The sequence below is a fragment of the Arvicanthis niloticus genome, chromosome 2 (assembly GCF_011762505.2).
Source record: "Arvicanthis niloticus isolate mArvNil1 chromosome 2, mArvNil1.pat.X, whole genome shotgun sequence".
NCBI lineage: Eukaryota > Metazoa > Chordata > Mammalia > Rodentia > Muridae > Arvicanthis > Arvicanthis niloticus.
In genome coordinates, this window is record NC_047659.1 from 55,793,364 (window position 1) to 55,813,419 (window position 20,056).

A 20,056-nucleotide genomic window follows, 5' to 3' on the forward strand; every position below is an offset into this window, starting at 1 on the left:
AAATGACCTAGTTTAATCCCTTGAACCCACATGGTGGAAGAAAAAAACTAACTCCCAAGAGTTTTTTCCTGCCCTCCATGTGTGCCCTGTCCAGAAACATCTACACACATACATGAAACTGGATAAAATAATTGACTAAACTAATTTGATAACTTCTACAAACACATGCAAGTAAGTAAATTAAAATGGGCCATACAAAGAGAGTTGTAAGACTTAACTGAAACTCTTAATCAGGTTGTGGAGAAAGAAACTCCATAACAGAATACCAGATCAAAACCAGAATCCTGTCCATGAAGAATGGACATTTAAGAAGGGCAGAGAGTAACAGGAGAGAACACAATAGTTACAGATAAATATTGGTCACAGTGACCAGGGTTTGAGGACAAACAAAGGAAGAGAAGTGGTAAAGAATGAGATTCAATCAGATTATATATATCACATAACAGACTCAAAACCTTGGCTGAACCACTGAGGGCTTTGTGTAATGGCCAGTTCATATTTAAGACAGTTGGCTGCACATGGAAAAAACAGGGAAAGTGGAAAGCCAAAAGAGGCAGAAGCCTATAAGAAGGCCATGCTGGCAACATGTCAGACAGCTTATAATGGCTTGGTCTACAGTAATGATTACTCAAATAATGCACTGTGGGAAATGACTAGATGTGATGGGCAACAGAATTCCAGCTGCTGATGACAGTTCTGGCTGTTAGGAGGCACTTCTTTGTGGGTCTCATTACTCCAAGATTTTGTTAAATATGAAAAAGATGCATGACCCAGACTACCCATTCCCATGGCTACTTATAGCAATCAAACTTGAAAGGTGGGGGATGTTACATCAAATCAGTGAGAAGCATGTGTACTGCCGAGAGACTAGGAAGTTCCTCAAGCTCAAGATCTCTCAGCTGCAAAACATGCCCAGTGCATACACGGTATTCATGTGCAAGGCCTTAACATACTCTTGTAGGACTTGAAGACAAGAAAAGGTTGCACAAATGTTGACGTGAATGCTGGAAAATTCAAGTCTTGGAACTCCATGCCCTGTCACTGAAATGACAGGAAACTAAGTTATGTTTTATAAGGAAGATTAAAAATGAAATAATCTTACAAAGAATGGTAAGAACCCTTCAGGGAGATGACATTACCATTCACTATAGCAACAAGTCAGGAAATATAGTTTTATATGTTTTCAGAAAAACAAAAATGGAAAAACAAGCCTAACTGTATTTGCTTTTATTTATCTATTTTAAAGAGGAGTCCATTGTAGCCATGCCTTTAACAAATATTTTCATCAACTGATTCTCTGAATCTAAGTAACACCGTGGAAACAGATTCAGGAGTAGAGCCAACTGTGATGGCTGAAAACAATCTTCCGGCATTACTGACAACCTTGCAAGCACAAGTGTGCTCCCAAACCATGTTTAAGAAAGGATCAATCCAAATAAATGAGAAGAAAGATAAGAAGATGACATCTAGAAAGGAATTGAAGATGCCTAAGTGTCTAAAGTGATAAGGGAATGTAATCCTTTGGAAAAAGATAATGACTAATAATACTTAGATAAAGAAGTCCCAAAGTGAAACATGTAAATAATTTTAAAAAATTAAAAAAAACAAAAAATAATCTTAGACTCAAAACTGAACAGGACTTAAACAAGGGCAAAGCACACAACTGTAAATTTTCCAAAAGCTAATTTGATGCCTTTGCTCTGCGGCAACACCACATGGTGTCAGGAGAGCCCTTCACCTCGCCCTGGCCACACTTGTTTATCTGAACACTCCCATTCTTCAATCTGGAATCAACTGGGAGTGACAGAAGTCCTGCCATCCTTATTTCCTTCTTACAAGAAAACTTCAAACTCAAGAGCCTATCTCTACGTAACTCAGTTTTGTCCATTTCCCAAGCAAGTTATTGTTGTATTCAAATTCTACACCTTTCAATTTTTTTATAACAGTTATTACAACAAATTTTAGTTAAGCTTTCTCACTTTTAATGCTACAACTGACTAACAGTCACATCTGTGGTATCTCTTCAATTCTTTTTTAAAAAGTAACAACCCCCCCATTTGTTTACTTATTCATTTATCTATTTATTTAATATAGACAGGAATTTTACCTACACGCATGCCTATGCATTACTTGTATGCATAGAACCCAGATGCTAGAGGAGAGCATCAAATAACCCTGGAACCAGAGTTACAGACAGCTTTGAACCATCATATGGATGCTGGGAATCAAACCCAGGTTCTCTGGAAGAACCAGTGTTCTTATCTACTGAGCCCTCTCTCCAGCTCCAGTCTTTAAGACTTTCAACTGCTTTTATATTTTATATTATATAAGCCTTATCTCCATAGTTAGATTATAAAACTTTCAAACACGGTAACTGCTTCTTCTTTCTGCTTAACAGTAAAGACAGTCAACTACTGTTTATAGTATATACAAAGATATTAGGATTGACTTTTTTTTTTTTAGATTTATTTATTTTATTTATATAAGTACACTGTCACTATCTTCAGACACATCAGATGAAGGCATTGGATCCCATTACAGATGGTTGTGAGCCACCATGTAGTTGCTGGGAATTGAACTCAGGACCTCTGGAAGAGCTGTTGAGACATCTCTCCAGTCCAGGGTTGATTTTTTTTTTTTTAAATAATCAAAAAATTATATATGACATGACCCTACTGAAGTCTAAAACTTTGTAGTTATGTAGTTTAGAAATAAGTTTAGGTCAATGGATTAGGCGATGATAGACAGGGACTACAGTTCAGTTGCTTATGACATTTTTAATAATTTATTTATTTTATGTACATTAGTGATTTGACTGCATGCATATCTATGTGAGGGTGTCAGATCCCTTGAGAAAGGAGTTGTGAGCTGCCATGTGGGTGCTTGGAAGTGAACCCAGGCCCTCTGGAAGAGCAGCCAGTGTTCTTAACTGCTGAGCCATCTCCAGGCCCCAGTTGCTTATTTTTATAAATAAAGTTTCATTGAAATACATCACAACTCTGTTTACATATTGGCTGCACTTGCTGTGGTATTATAATGAAAGTATGATTTATAACAAGCACTACAGAGCATACAAGTTCAAGTTTTACCAAATGACCTTATTATTTTTAGTTCATAGCTATATTAAAAATATGCTGTACATGCCTTTAATCCCAGCACTTGGGAGGCAGAGGCAGGCGGATTTCTGAGTTCGAGGCCAACCTGGTCTACAGAGTGAGTTCCAGGACAGCCAGGGCTACACAGAGAAACCCTGTCTCGAAAAAAAACCCAAAAACCAAAAAAGCAAACAAGCAAACAAACAAACAAACAAAAAAAGAAATATGCTTTGTCAAAAAACCTTTGTGCTTTCAAATTAAATTTATATATATGAATCAAGATAACCAAGAGAACTAGAGATATAAATTTGTGGACATTATAAAATCATAATCTATTTTATTAAAAACCTATATTGGCTTATTAGAAATACATTTATATAGGTTTAATAATTTACAAAATGTTTCATGTTTGTGGTTCAGCACATAAGACATCTTTTCAGTAAGTTAATTCATAAAGTTATAAAACTATAATGTATTCAAACAAAACAGAACACAAATCAAGTTATCCTTACCTGTAACCTAAACCAATCTAATCTCATCCCTCTGAAATCAAACACTTCCCCATCTTCAACTGCAATAACAGAAAAAAGGGGGGCAAAACAAATTAATAATTTTATAATTCACTAATTATATTTTATACTTTAAGAGCTAAGATAGCTGGTGTAGTGGTGCAGGCCTTTAATCCCAGCAAGTGGGAGGCAGATATAGGCAGAATTCTTTGAGTTTGAGGCCAGCCTAGTCTACACAGTGAATTCCAGGACAGCCAGAACTACCTTGTGAGATCCCATCTCGAAAATATCAAAACCAAAATAAACAGAGTAAAAAGATGAGACTATTCAATTTCTGGGCATATAACTGAAAAGAAAAAGTATTATTTACACACCCCTTGTCACACCAGAGTGGTTCAAATACCCCCAAAAGGAAGCAACATATGTGTTTGCTGAAAATAAGTAGTTTAATAAAATGTCACAGTAATTACAAAGGAAAATTAGCCTTAAACAGGAAGGAAATTCTACATATCGCTGGACACTGATGACATTATGTTCAATAAGTCAGAGCCAGGCACAGTGGCTTATGCCTAAGTCCAATCTACTTGGGGGGCTAAGGTAGAAGGATTATGTAAAGAGTTGGAGGACAAAGAGATTTCCCCAATAAAGAAAAAAAAAAAAAAAAACAGCCAGTCACAAAGATACAACTATACACCCCCACTAATAAGTGTTTTCAAGCAAATTTACAAAAACACTATGTAGAGTGACGCTACCACAGGTTGTAGGAGTGGAAAATGGAGTTTAAGCACCAAAGTCCCAATTTTTCTAAAAAAATTTCTGGTGACTGGTGCTTAGATACTGAATATACCTAACTGAATAACACATTGAAAACTAGTTAGAATGGCTTACGTTAAGTGAACTTTCTAAGTACAAAAATAAAAGCAAAATTTAATATAAGAGCTAAGCCTGCAGCATTTCTCAAATCCTGAGAAGTAGGCAGCGGTGGCAAGAGACGTCAGCTTCCTTCAGAGCTCTGAGTCTTTCTGCGTTTACAAGTGACAGCATAGGAGAGCGGCGTAGACTATTAGAATGCTAGAGTCCCACAATGCCACACAAACCAAGCATTACTACAAAACGCTGTAGCAGTCTCCTTACTATATACTAAGCATAAAGCTTGACAGAACTAAAATATATGCTGATCAACTTGATCTTTTCAGGGTTTTTGATATCTTTTTATAAAGAATACAAAGTAAAAATATGAAGCTATTGGAACAGAAGGTTCAAACCATGACCTGCTGGTGCAGGCACAACACTGATTTTTTGAGTTGATATATCTAACTTCAAATAACTGTTCTTAGAAATAATTGAAAGGTTAACTTTCAAACTCCTTAGGGAAATCTATAGTTTCCAAATCTGACAAACAAAAGCAGTAACTTTTTTTTGAATGTTGTGGATTAAACAGGACAGTATACATAAGATGACCAGTACAGACTTTAAATTACTGTTATTATTTGGCTTTCTGATCAGGGCTTCATTGGCACACACTATGTGGAGCAGGCTGGCCTGCTTCAGCTTCCCCAGTGCTGGCACTGAAGGATCCCACCACTTCTGGCTTCAGATCAACATGCTATAACTAATAGCACACTGCTGTCACAGGTGGGCCAGAGCCACACACAAGGCTCAGGACTTCTGATTCACCTTTCTGTCAGGAGGCACGTCTTTTTCTAAGTGATAAGTATTATATAATAACTCATACATTTTTGTGAACACCATCTGAAACCCATTTTGGAAAACTTTCCTCTGACAGAACTAAATTAAGACAAAGGTAACTGATAAAATATAACCAAAAATGAAAGATAATTTTATAAAACTTAACTGAAAGACAACATGCTGCTTACCTTGTTTTACACTTAGGGAAGTCATAGTGTTAACAAAAGAGGACATGATGATTGACTCATCCTCAGGGCAAACAGACAGATTCTGAGAACAAAAAGTAATGTGAAAGACATCTAATTAGACAGTTTACAGGTCTGTCGGCACATGGACAGACAGATATGTATGATATAAACTCATGTATCAGCACTGCAGAATTGTTTTTCAGGAAGAAAAAGGAATTAAATGCTGATGTGTACTAAAACTAAATCTCAACAGCACTATGCTAAAAGAAAGAAAGAAAATGAAAAGATTATAAAGTATGCTTCCATATGCACAAAAAAGTTTTGGGATGCTAAAACTGCAGTGAAGGGGCGTCACTGTTAAAAAGAGCCCTGAGAAACCCACCATGAAGACGCACAGAAAGATGATGGAATGTTCTGTGCCAAATGTGCTGTGCTACATGAATATGTACTGCAGCAAAACTGGGAACACAGATTATTTTACATAAACATGTAAAAAAAAAGCCTAAAAAACAGGACACCCCCCCCCCCAAAAAAAAAAAAAAAAACCAACGTACAGCAAAACAAAATACAAAAAACCCAAGCCAAGCTTTCAGGAGTGACTAAGCATGTTCAGCGTAAGTAGAGCCACAATAAAACAGTAAAATTCCCAAACAAAACTCTTTTTATATGGTTAAGAAAATGAACACCAGGGGAACTTGGGATGTCACACAGCAGCAGAGCTTTGACCTGCAGGTGTCAGGCCCTTAGTTTAATCCACAGTACTTCAAAAGGGAAATCAAAAATTGAGATTAAAAAAAAATCTGAACCTAAAGTGGACATTAAAAACAAAAAAGCACATATGCAGTTGGCGTTAGCTCAGCGGTGACAGCACTGGCTGCTCTGCTGAGATTGGAACCTTAGCACCCACATGGTGATGCTCAACTGTCTGTAACTCAGGGCGATCCAATGCCCTCTCCCTGCAGCCGTGGACATTTAAGAAGTACACAGTACACTGACAAACATGTCACCAAAAGCACCCTTACACACACAGTATCTTTTTTAAAAGTTAAAAAAATTAATTATTTAAAGGTAGATGCTTGGCTCATAAACATATATATTTATAATATTGTTTGAAAACACCAAGAGTTAAACAGCAACGTGTGTGTGTGTGTGTGTGTGTGTGTATACTTATCTTTGAACTATGCACTAAAAATGGTCAAAATGTTCGATTTTGTTCTTTAAATATTGATACAGTATAAAAGTTACATTTATAACAAGGAACTTCCTTAACAGGTTTGTAAACTTACTTTTAAATTTACACACTAGCAACCAGTTAAAAGCACTGTGACTGAATCCAGACAGAAGAGGGAAGTAAAACCTTGTCTTTCCTGTTAAGATTTAAGTTTGAACACTGGCTCTGTTCCTTATGAGATACCAGTCAATTTACATTAACTCTTTTCTTCAACAATGATTATTTTCTCAACCCTTCGAGCTCTATCAGTTTATTAAGATATACTATCAGTGGGGACAGCAACTTTAACATTGTTATTCTTGCTATTGGTACTAATTTTACTATAGTTCCAGGAAAAACACTAAAAATTTTCTCAATATTAGTACTATTTTATATAAAGCACTCCAATACATTTTAAGTGGCTTGAACATTTTAATGATACATCAAAAATCACTTAAAGCTTCTTAGTAAATATCTTAGTAAATATAAAAGCACTACAACATAGTTTCAAAAATTACATAAAACCAGAAAGTTTGAGTTTGTTTTAAAATTATATGCTATATAAAAACATAAGAAAATAGTAACAATAGGTTAAAGTTCATCTAGTGAATAGCTGTAAATAAAAATTACGGTGTTCTGATTCTTTGTAACTACTCTTTAATAATATTTTTTAAAAGGTGTCTAAGCGCCATCTAGTGGATAAAATAAGTAAGTCCAGGAAAACCAGTTTTTTTTTTTTTTTTTTTTTAATTAAAGAGAATTTATTATTGCTTTATTTGTATTGTTTATTAGTGTATAGTAGTTTTAGGCACCAGTGAGTTTATAGGGTAAAACAAAAATAAAAAAACTATTTTTATTACAGTTTACCTGCAATGAAGTTAAAGAAAATTTGTGTTACAGTGAAAAATAAAAACTTACAGAAAAATTTTTTATAGCAAAAAGCAAAGATTAAAAATCAAAGAGGAAAATCCAAAATAAAAATAAAATTAGGTCACTTGAGTTAAGACTCAGATGGGATTGTTCATTTACTGACCATCTTGTAATTACTGTTGTTCAGTCTAATAATCAACCAGAGACTCCCTGTCGTCTGAGCCATCGGTACACAGCCATTGTGCAAGCTCAGGCTTTCTTTCTTTCTTTTTTATTTTTGGTTTTTCGAGACAGGGTTTCTCTGTGTAGCTCTGGCTGTCCTGGAACTCACTCTGTAGACCAGGCTGGCCTTTGAACTCAGAAATCCGCCTGCCTCTGCCTCCCAAGTTCAGGCTTTCATCAGTGATCACCTAGCTAGCGTACTGCAACAATTCTTTCTGCTGTCTTCTCCTTGGCCTGTAGCAATGCTTCATCCCCACTGAGCCAGCATGACCTTTCCAAGTCCTGACTTATGACGAGACTCTTTTGCAAGGCCCTCTAGAATCTGGTCAGCACACATATTTTCCCTGGGAATAAGTAACTTGTCTTTATCATGTTCATTCTCAAGTTGTACAAACTCTTATGAAATACCAACTATGTAAGTGCCTGTATCTTCACCTGTAGACAATTATCTCTTTGGGAAATATGACCACAGATTATTTCTATTTACATCATTTGGTAAATGATTGAGTTTATAAGTCAATTACTCAACAAGCAGCAAGCAAAGAATAAAGATTAGGAGACTTCTTACCTGCACAAGTTCATTGAGAACAACAGCATCAAAGCCAGAGAGGTACTGCACATAGTACCTCTGCATGACAGGCCCGTACTTCCTGACATGTGCTCTAAGCTCTTCCATGTAAAATATCAGCTCAGCGATGTGCCTTTGTGAAAAGTCAAAAGAAACATTTCAGATAATATGTTCACTGTTGTAGTGAGAATTTTTTTTTAAAAGAAATAGTTTAAGAATATGTTTTCATTTTAATCCTAGGTATGGGATTTAAGGTTGCTTCAGATTGTCCACAGCAGGTGACTATGATTTTTCTCATGCTCTACTAAGGGTCTGACAGTGCCAGCTACAGATACTTTCTACAACTGCGTGATTTTGGAATTCTGGGGGCTTTTCAGAGGGTATATAAATGCTGGTGCACCAAGAGGGGTAGGGCTGTTGGTTGTTTGCTGCTGGTCACAATTCATTAAGTAGTCACACAAAGTGGACGAGGATGTGCCTAATCCTGTAGACACTTGATGGTCCAGGGAAAGCAGATGCGGGGGGGGGGGGGGGGGCGCGAATAAATTGGGGAGTGGGGGACTGAGAAGAGGGGCAACATTGGGAATGTAAATAAATAAAACAATAAAAAAATGAGGGGAAAAACCCTCAAAGAAACTAAGGAAGAAGAGGAGGAAGAGGAGAAGGAGAAGGAAGAAGAGAAGGAGAAAGAAGAGGAAGAAGAAGAAAAAGAAGCGGAGGAAGAAATAATAATAATTAGATATCCTGACAGAGAATATCAAGTTTGTTCCAAGCACCTCATCACCCTAATCAGCAGGAAGCACTCTCACGATAATGTCGCCCCTTTCCCTTCCAACCTGTCTCTCTCCTGTCTAGTGTTAGGTGTTGAAAAGGTGGGAAAAATGTAGAGAAGAGTGGAAGATTGAAGAACCCATCAAGTAGTCAAAGTCAGCTACAGCTACATACTGTTGTCACAAAAAGTACTAAATGTTTTTGGTATTTCTAGAACTTTCCCCTAAGAATTTTTTTTTAATGTCAATTAATTTTTAATGTCAATTACTTCCTTTTAAAATTCTTTTATACCAATAAAATCATTCGAAGAAAAAATAGTAGAATATTCAAGTGAAAGTACGATTTTCATTTCTCATATACATATTATTTTTTAAAAATTGGTCAAAGAATAATAACAAGAAATAAAATTTTCAGTTTGTGCTTATTTCTATTTCCAACTATCTAACTCTGAATAAGAAACTAAAGACTGAAAGAAGACATTTCAAATGACATATTGATGGCAACGAGATCATTAGTGATTTTTATTTAAGGTTTTGTGTAGAAATAATTTTAAAGACCAAATGCATAGAAAATATTATTGGGCAGAGCCAAAGAATAACTTTCTTATCACTACTATAATAGAAATATTAAGCCTTAGAGTTTTTGCATTCTAATTTACATCATTAATGCTCTATTGCCAACATGTATTCTATTACAAATATATAAAGAACCCCAAAGAGTTTTTAAAACATCTTTGCTTTAATATAAGTCCTCAGACTCGTGACCCATCAACCAAAATAAACAGGAAATAGATGTTGCTCTAATGTGATAGACTTACTTATCTATAAAGTCATCTGCACTCTTCTTTGGCATGTTGTCTGCATGTCGGAGTAGCCAGATAATTTCATCACGGGCAAAAGATAATGCCATGAAAACAAAAAGTGCCTATTGAAAAACAAAGGAACAAAACTGCTTATTCAACAACTAAAAACTTGCTCTAAGTGAAAAGTCCCTGACAAGGAATAACACTAAATGTAAAAGAGCTAGTCAGATCAAGCCAGAGCACACAGCAGTGCATACAAAGATGAGCACACGTCTACGAAACAAGGAAAAGACAGAAGTGTGATGCCTCAAGCCAGCAAATCCATTCTTGGCTCACACTTTGGTCAAATTTCATACAGTAGACATGCTTTTATGGGGTGAATAGGGTACAATTATCAGTTACCTTAGGACCAAGCAGGCCAGGTTGATCAGAGAGGACAGTCGCCAGTTCTTTCAGTGCAGACCGTAAAAACTTTCGTCTTTCTCTGTGCATTGAGCCACTGTAGAGAAAGATACCACCACCATGTCACCTGTGTTTCACTCAGGTAGACAATGTAGGTACAGGGAATGATAACAGACAAAAGATGAGCATTTACAACTTGCAGTTTGCTGTTCTCATCTATGGAGTGGTACTTGTCATTTCTGCCTTGAAGAAGCACTGATAGGCTAGACACTATAATCATTTCCTCTTATCTAAGTTCATAGGAGAATATATAATCATATAAAAACTAAATCGATATATCTAATTATTTCATGAGAAAACTGGTAAATCGGTTACAGGTGTTAAAAACACTAATTTCTATATATTCATTGATTTAAGAATATAAAATTGAAAAAAAGATGGGGAACTAACACGCTTTTGAAAAAAATGCTATGTTCTCACACTGTCTGCTTCAGGGTAAGAATGTAGCATTGTTCATGAGGCTGTACCACAGTCAGTACACAAGGCAAAGCACAGCTATGGGAACACAGTGTGGCAGGAGGAGCAACCAGCTAGGACCTGCAGAGATAGCTAAGCTAATGATAGTGCTTGCCTTTAATACAGACCATCTGTATTAAAGGAACCCAGAACCGACACAGTAGATGGAGAGAACCAACTTCCCCAAGATTTCCTTTGAACACAGCATATGCATTGTGGTGCACAAATTCATGTCTACTCTAACTAAATACATGTACAATGTTTTTTAAACAGATAACAACTAAAAGCCCTTTCAATGGAACTTCTTTATTTTATTAGTATTTCAAAACATCTAAGATCTACACTTAGGTACAGAGGTTATACACTTACTCTTCCTTTAATTCAAAGTTCTCATCTCCTACATTTCCACATCACTAACAAAGTAACGTTTTAAGAAGTTCCTCAACAAATAGAAGTACTCACGCATGGGATACGGCTGCCTCCTTGCATTCTCTTATGTCGTTAATACGTTTATTGTAGCTGTGTGCAAGAAAAAAATAAAGCTTGTTAAGCTTAATTTGAAAGGAAAGACAAAAAGAATGAATGAAATACTAAAAGTCATTTTGAAATCCTGATTTTCAACAATAGTAACGGTTTAGAAAGGAAATGATAGGTGAAGTCTATCTAAAATGTATTTTCTAGTACTTTAGATACTCAACTCAAATCTTCCTAGAAAAATATTATTTAGTTACAGCAAATCCAAAAATAAAATGAAACTTCATAACGCAAACTTTAGATTTTATTATTTTCTTAAGCCTTGGATATATTAAAATTTCCTTTTGATGCAATTAAATCACTTCCAAGCATCAAAGTACTCAAAAATGATTGCTTCTGACACTAGCAAGGTCACTCATAAGCACAGGTAAATTCTAAAACAATATGCCTGAAAAATCAACAGCACGACTTTGAATGTAGGGTTCCGTGGCACAGAAAGCTCTTAAGGCAGAAAAGCATTTAGATTACCTTATATTTTTTTTAAGAGAAGGAACTGCGGTTTATTGTTACATACGATGTACTATATATGTGTATATATATGTACAAACACGTCTCTACATATATATTCGTGTGTGTATATATGTATACATATACATACATATATAAGTACCTTCTTATAAAAAGTAAAAGAAACAGAACTCCAATATTAACTAGTTCAGATGTACCACTAAAATAAACATATCAATAAATAATTTCATGAATACTAATAATAAATACTCAAAAATCGTACCAGGAAAAAAACCATATCCTTGACAACTTAGCTGAGCCATTTACACCAAAATGAATCCCAACTTCTATATGTAAGCACTCTAAGGTTGATTTTTTTTTATTTGAGAAACTATCTGAAACATGTAATATGAGTCTTTGCAATTAATACACTTTCATATTCATAACTTGACTTCTTTTTTAATGACTGATAACTGAAAAAAGAAAATGGAAGGAACCAAGCAGGGTGGGGAGGTGGGGCCAAACAACATTTAGGACCAGGATGAAGAAATGTTCTGGCAATTCAGAGTAACTGCTAGTCTTGCAGAGAATCGGGTTTGGTTTCCAACACCCACATGGCAGCTCACAACTAAACAACTATCCTTCACTCTAGTTCCAGAGAGTCCGGTACCTTCTTCTGGCTTCTTTGGGCACAAGCATGCACATAGTTCAGACCTACATGTATACAAAACATTCATTCACATAAAATAAAAATGAAATATAACTGTTAAAAAATACCTAATAAGATAAAGTTAACTCGTTTTGTGGTATCACCAGACTTAAATCATACATAAATTCACTGAATATAAACACATTAACTGCTTATGGTGGTTAGAGTAAGATTCAAGTGTTTTAATGCTTGGCCACAGGGAGTGGCACTATTAGAAACTATGACATATTGGAGTAGGCATGGCCTTGTTGGAAGAAGTGGGTCACTATGTAGGTGGGCTTTGAGACTTCCTGTGCTCAAGCTTCTACCCAGTGTGGAATTCCAGAGACCCACTTCCCTCTGCTGAAGAGTCTCCTTCTGGCTGCCTTTAGATCAAGATGCTCCTCTAGGACTATGTCTGCCTACAGACTGCCATGCTTCCCACCATGATGATAACAGACTGAACCATTGACATTGTCAGCAGCCCCAAATAAATGCTTTGCTTTGTAAGAGCTGCCTTGCTCATAGTATCTCTTCACAACAATGAAAACCCTAACTAATACACTGGTTTAAAATATTCATGTATTTAAGTGATTCTATTAATTAGTGACTAACATACACAATACAAACTTTATTATTTACAATCTCAACACAATGAAACCAGAAAGGCAACCTGGCACTGTTCTTCTTATGACTAATATGATGACAGAAGTGAGAACAGTGGTTGCTTAGGAGTAACAAAGAAGGAGTAAGAACGCAGTGGAGGCTAAGGCATCTAAGGCTTATCTGTAAAGACAGATGCCCCACACCCTGATCTAGGTAGCAATCACTCAGGAGTATTCACAAACAGGGTCACTGAGCCATGTCCATAAGACTTTATTTTTCTATTTGGAAATGTAAACAAAAAAGTACTCAGGGTATACAGAACAAAGTACTTTATTTTTTCCTAAAACAATAGTGATGCCAGAGAACCTGTGTTCAGTTTGCATTTCAGGGTAATTTAATGACCACTGAAATACATGCTGGCTCAAATTGTTAGTGCTACATAGTTTTCTTTTCTTCTTTTTTGTTTTGTTTCTTTTGTTTTTTGTTTTGTTTTGTTTTGTTTTTGAGACAGGGATTTTCTGTGTCCCCTGGCTATCTTGAAACTTCCTTTGTAGGTCAGGCTGGCCTTGAACTCACAGAGATTCACCTACTTCTACCTCCTGAGTACTGGAACTAAAGGGGTGCACTGGCACTGCCCAACCACATTGTTATTTTTTAGCAACCAATGAATATTTCATTTTTGTCTCAACTTCATGCAATACTAAATTGAATGTGAAATATATACAAATTTCACCTTTTTATTTAAGTTACTATACCCAGCACATGCAGCTACAGGGTATTTTATCTGCTCTTCATTTCAAAAGCTCATATGACTGCTCTTACATGTGAACTCAATGAGGCTTTTCATACAGTGGCTACAGGGCCTCAAGAGAAATGTTATTATTAAAGACAGTAACAAAAGAAACTGCCACAAATCAGAGAATTTGCTTTGCAGAGAATGAGTGACTGTAAGTCTTTTGGGTGCAATCTGCTATCAAGAACTGTGATCCCTAAGTGCCATGAGCAGGCATTTGTAATTGTTAGGCATGATTCAATGACATTTTAATTGCTTCAAATGCTTTTATAAATCCACTCTGTTCTCTTTTTGTGTGTGTGTGGTGGGGCATACTGGGGTGAGGTGAGAGAAGATTTCTCTGTGTAACCCTGCCTGACTTGGAACCCACTCTGTAGACCAAGCTAGCTTCAAAGTCAGAGAAATGCCTGCCTCTGTCCCTTGAGTGTTGGGATTAAAAGCATAAGCCACCACCACACTAGGCAATACACTCTATATTTTGCTTTTAGTAATATTTATGTATAAAATTAAGTATGAATTAAAAAGAGAAGACTTATTTCTCTAGAATAGAAATTTTGAAAAGGTAAGAAACTATAAAGATTTTTAATTAGTAAAGTCACCTGTAAGAATATTATTTCTACCATTATCAGGATATTGTTAAAGGCAATTGGCTGGGACCAAAGTAAGTCAGTCTAGGCCACATTTTTCTGCATGATGTGACCAACTCTCTAACCCCCAAACCTATGTTACTAAAGACATTTTATTCATCACCTCCTCCCCCCAAAATGAATAAAACTGAAAACACCATACCCCCGAATGTTTACAAATAAATCTTCTGCAGCTTTGTGAATGTGGAAAACTTCATCCCGAAAGAGAGAGAGGCAAGAGCTACTCTGAAGAGCTAGCTTCCAAAGGTTCAATGCTGTAGCCTCCGTATTTAGCATCCCATGGCACAGAATAAAGCCAACTTCAAACAAAGAAAAACAAGTACAAGTTATAAGTACTGCACAGACAAGTTCCTTTGGTTACAGTGTAACTTTCTACAAATGGGAAACAACCTCCATCACTGAATAAAGGTTCATTCCCTAGTGATTCATAATGTAATACACATATATACATATGTGTGTGTGTGCGCATGTGCATGTGTGAAAACAATATTTTAAATTTTAATTGATTTTCTATATTCTGCAAAATAAGTTCTTTGAAGCCACACTAAAGGAACAAAAATACCTTTTTGAGGGGTGGGGTTATGAATGAATTCTTTTTAAAATAAAACATTAAAAACATTAAGCAAAAGATCAAAAAATTAACACCTAAAACAATAATCATCTCTGCTGTTAAAGTAGCTGAAAAATAAAAGCAATCAACTTTTTTGTCACCAGAAGTAACAGCTTTGCTTGTCTCAGCTGTTTCTCCCTTACTATTCTTTGCACATATATTACCATGATTAATCTGTATAGTAGACGAGAGTATCATTCTTTTACAGCTGAGGGAGTGAAAGGTCAGTACTACTAGAATAACAAAGGCAGGCAGGCAGGCAGTGAGTTCATGTCCAGCCTGGTCTGCATTAGTCCCAGGTTAGCCAAGGCTAGGCCAGGAGACTGTTTTTTGTTTTTGTTTTTTTAAAAAAAGGAAGCATCCAAGCATTGAAGTTCAGTATTCTTGCAATGTATTTAGCTGTTCTCTTTATATGGATTTTAAATATCTTTTGATTACCTAATCTGGAAACCCTATACAAATGTATAGTGCTAATATGCTTGTAATGCCTTCTCTAGCCTTCTACATCAAGACAGGAAGCCTCATTCATTTAACATTTACTCAGTAATACTTGCTATACATGCACAAAGTTTCAACTTCTGTTGAGATTTTCCTGCTTCACAAAATAGTCATTCCCATTTAAAAAATAAACTGGAGCCCAAAGTGCTGGCTCGTTTTGTGTCATTTTTACACAGCTACTGTACAAATGGGAATCTCAAGTGAGACAATGTCTCCGTAAGACGGAGCTGTAAGTTAGCCGGTAGGTTATCTTCTTAATTAGTGATTGAAGTGGGAAGGTATAGCCCACTGTGGGTGGGGCCACCCATGAGCAGGTAGTCCTGGGAGCTTTAGGAAAACAAGCTGAACAAGCCACTAGGGAGCCCTCCGTCTCCGCTTAGGTATGTGACTCCAGTTCCTGCAAGACTTCCCTCTATAATCAGGACATGTAAGCTGAAATAAACCCTTTCCCTAAGTTACTTTTAGTTACGGTGTTTTTAATCACAGCAATAGAAATCCTACCTAAAACAAACAGTCATCCACACAACTAACCCTACTTACTTATTACTATTCAGCTCCATTCTTCAATCACAGATATGGACATAAAGTAAAAAACTAAGAATCATTATATAATCAAGTAAAATCAATACTTCAAAACACTTATCTTCAAAGCACAGAAACGTAAACTATCTTTCTAGAAAAAATATTACTATCACAAATCTAAGAAGTAACAAAATCGCTAAAATGCCTAAGTGTGGGTAGAATGTGCTAGTAAATTCCTTTCATATTTGTTAGTGTTATTGGAGTTTCAGTCTATAATGAAATAATGTATGTAAGTTTAGAATATTCAAAATCTGTAGTCATTTTAAAGTACAAATTTAATAATATCTAATTTCTAGATTAAGCCATATATAACAAAACTGTGGGCTTTTATGTCTAACCTTTTTTTTTTTTTTTTCTTTTTTTTGGAAAAAGTGTCATTCATTATTTCACCAATGTATCATATCACAGGCATTAAAAAGATAGTTCTTCACCATAGTTGAAGAAGCACTGTAACAGTAGTTCTCACAGGGGTTGTTGAACAACCCTTTCACAGGGTAGCATTAACAGATATCCTGCATATTAGAAATTTACATTACTATTCATCAAGTAGCAACCAGATAATTTTATAGTTGGGAGTTACCCCAACATGAGAAACTGTATTAAAGGGTTGCAGTATTAGGAAGCTTGAGAGAACCCCTGCAGTGTAATAAAAAGTTTACACAGGTAATCCGTCAAGAAAAAGGCACCAACTATTCAACTCTTCCCTGGTAGTGAGCAGTGGGAAGACGAAACCTGACTACATACACTACACCAACTCTCACTCTTTATTACGCCATATATTGTTCCAGTCTGTGAGCGGCCCAAAGCAAACACTGGTAATTTCATCCCTCACACATCTATCAAACTGCCAAAAAATAAGTCATTTGTCACATGTAAATTAAAACTTAACTACATACCTGTGATATTAAAAACATATGAATTAAAGCAGAAGTTTAGTGTTGAAAGTGCTAATACAGACAACATAGCTCCTGAGTTTTGGCCTTAGCTCTTCCTTGGTCTCTCTGTCACCAACGAGATGGTAACCTGACTTTAGAGTCCTCATGTCTATGACCATCTACCGTCTGATGGGGTCAATACGAGGAATGACTGAGGTAAAACACACTGGTGTTCACTACAGGGTGAAGGGCAGAGGCAAGGCAAAACCAGGCATTTTCTCCTTAAAGCTTAAACACAAGGGGTAGTCCCATGACTAACTCATTTTACTTACAGATAATCCATTTCTCCATTGCATCCAAAGAGAGATATTCACAAGGCATCTTAAAAAGAGAAGACACATCTGTGCTTAACATAAACTCTTTAAATAATTTCCTCTTTAGTCACTCTGCCTCTTTGAAGCTCCTAAGAATTCTTACTATTCCATTCTTGGTTCAAATACCACAGGAAATTTGAGAGACTGGGTCAAACTTTAGTAATTATTTAAGCTGTAGCCAGAGGAGGACAATGAGCTGTGGCCTTTCACATGCACACCCTCAACCATCTTTGAACAACACTACTGCTAAACTATCTTCTGGCAAATGACAAATTTTCAAATTTCTCAAGCTCATAAAAGTTATGCTTTTTCAAATAATTTATTTTAATCAAGTGAAAGCAGATTCCTGTGCCTGGATGCTCTGCATCCCTCCCAAGTGAACCAATGGTCTGTGTGCATTTTTTGAAATCATAATATCCACATTCATATGCCAAGACACTGGAAAAGAAATACAACACACTATAATAATAATTTTCTCTAACTGGTAAGTTTCTGGTTTTTTCTTTATAATTGTCTGTATCTTCAAATCTATGTACCATGATAGAAATAAATTTTTTTACAAGTTTTACAAATTACATTTATTTCTATAGAGATGAATGCCACAATATGTTGGCTTTTTCTTTTCATCATGCCTGGGGTCTTGGGAATCAAACTCTGGTTGTCAGGTTTAGTGGCAAGTGGCTCTATCTACTGAGCCACCTCACAAGCCCAAAACAAAATGGTTACTTGTATTAACCTCCAATTTTTGGGAGCCGAGAAAAAATTTTAAACTTTGCATGATTTTTATGAACATTTTATAATGAACCTAACAGGCTAATGTTAACTAGAAGAAAACTGGAATAACATTGTTTAAATGATAAGTGAATATATATCTAAAACGTAAAATGAAGCCATACAGTGTCAGACTGTGCAGGATTAAGCATTGTACTTGGCGCACTAATGAGACTCAACAACTGGGCATTCCTCCACTGGTCCGCTGAAAGATTCCGTCTAGGATACACCATCTGAAGAGAAATTAGTGCATCTGAAAGAGACTGATAAAACAGAAAAGAAGTTGAAGATTAGTGTGCTCCTCTTTTGCTGAAACTTCAGCCTTAAGGTCTGTGCATGTCTAACTGATTCCAACCATGCTCCCTATAAATGGGTCAAGAGTCTCTAAATTTGTTCCTTTAGTTTTAAATTCTATAAAAGTTACAGTTGATATTCCTGGGAAAGAGCTACACTCAGGAAATCATGTTACTGTCTTTAAAAAACCAAATCTATGTATTTACTGTATGGGTGTTTTGATTGCATATACCTGCATGTGTGTGCCTGATGCTCACAGAGTTGAGATCTACAGGAGGGATGCAAGATCACCTGGGCCTGGACTTAGAGGTTTTAGCTGCCATATGCATGGGTGCTAGGGATTAAACCTGGGCCTCTGGAAAAGCAGGCAGTGTTCCTAACCACTGAGCCATCTCTCCAACCTGACATGTTATTTTCTGAAAAGTTAAAATGTGTAGCAACTTTGGGAATCTTTGTTTATTATTTATTTCTGAAAAAGTGCTAAACTCTTATGCTTTTTAAATTTCTAATGATTCTTGCTAAAAGGACTCTGTGATCACATGCCTTAGCCTGTCTGTCTGTTTTCCTTCCCTCCTTTCTTTGACAGTTTTGTACGTGCTGGAATTCATCTGTGTGTGTACAAGCACATGCCTGCAGAAGTCAGAGAACAATCTGGGAGGCTAGTCCTACTCTTCCACCTCATAAGAGACAGGGCTTCTTTGTAGTTCCATGATGTATACAGGGTCTCACCTATACCAAGATGGCCTCAAACTCACTATGTAGCTGAAGATGAAATACTTCTGACCCTCTTGACTCCACATCCTGAAGACTAAGACAACAGGTATGTATGTAAATTTAAGCTCAATAGGCAGGCACTTTCTAAACTGAACTGTATCCCCAAACCCTATGGCTTTAAGATATCTTACAGTAGTTCATTTCTCCAACGAATGCCTTTAATATCATATGCTAAACTCTTATTTTTTAAATCATTTTACAAATGTGTTTCTCCTATCTGTGTGTATGTATACCACTTGCATGCCTGATGCCTGCTGAGGCCAAAGAGGTCATCAGATCTGGAACTGACTGGAGTTACAGAGGATGAGAGCCACTATGCAAGTGCTGGGAACCAAAGCCAGGATTTGTAAAATTTCCTCTGAGATTAGAATATTGCATCCTTCACGCTCCTTAAACAAAGGGTTTAGATCAACTGAGTCACCTGGAAAAGACCTCCAGCCTGTTGGGCTGCCTGTGGTAGCCTTTCTACTAACTGTAAAACTGGGCGCTACCGTAGAACGTTTAAGAAAAATCAACATTAGGAAATAATATCCAACTCAATGGAATCATTTTTCCAGGCAATTAGCAATAAAGTCCTAAATGCTAACGACTGCCAGCTGTGACCAACACACTAGCTCCTGAAGTTAATGGGCAATTCATTCCTGGCACATTTTTTTCTTAATCCTGACCATGAGCTTTTAAAAGACTTTAAAGTAGCCTGACTTCAATGGAGTAGAGGGAA

General features: G+C 36.3%; 1 protein-coding gene across 4 annotated transcripts in view; it reads right to left on the reverse strand.

The window, feature by feature from the left end:
* Nckap1 (NCK associated protein 1) overlaps positions 1-20,056 on the reverse strand; it is a 79,518-nt gene that overhangs the window by 29,951 nt on the left and 29,511 nt on the right. For all 4 annotated transcript variants that reach the window (XM_034494204.2, XM_034494203.2, XM_034494202.2 and 1 more), the window contains 9 exons: positions 18,393-18,530; positions 17,455-17,503; positions 14,700-14,856; positions 11,305-11,361; positions 10,327-10,423; positions 9,940-10,046; positions 8,352-8,484; positions 5,482-5,563; positions 3,608-3,666 (listed from right to left, as the gene is read on the reverse strand). In XM_034494204.2, the coding sequence (XP_034350095.1) occupies positions 3,608-3,666; positions 5,482-5,563; positions 8,352-8,484; positions 9,940-10,046; positions 10,327-10,423; positions 11,305-11,361; positions 14,700-14,856; positions 17,455-17,503; positions 18,393-18,530 (879 nt within the window). The remainder of the gene's footprint in view (positions 1-3,607; positions 3,667-5,481; positions 5,564-8,351; positions 8,485-9,939; positions 10,047-10,326; positions 10,424-11,304; positions 11,362-14,699; positions 14,857-17,454; positions 17,504-18,392; positions 18,531-20,056) is intronic.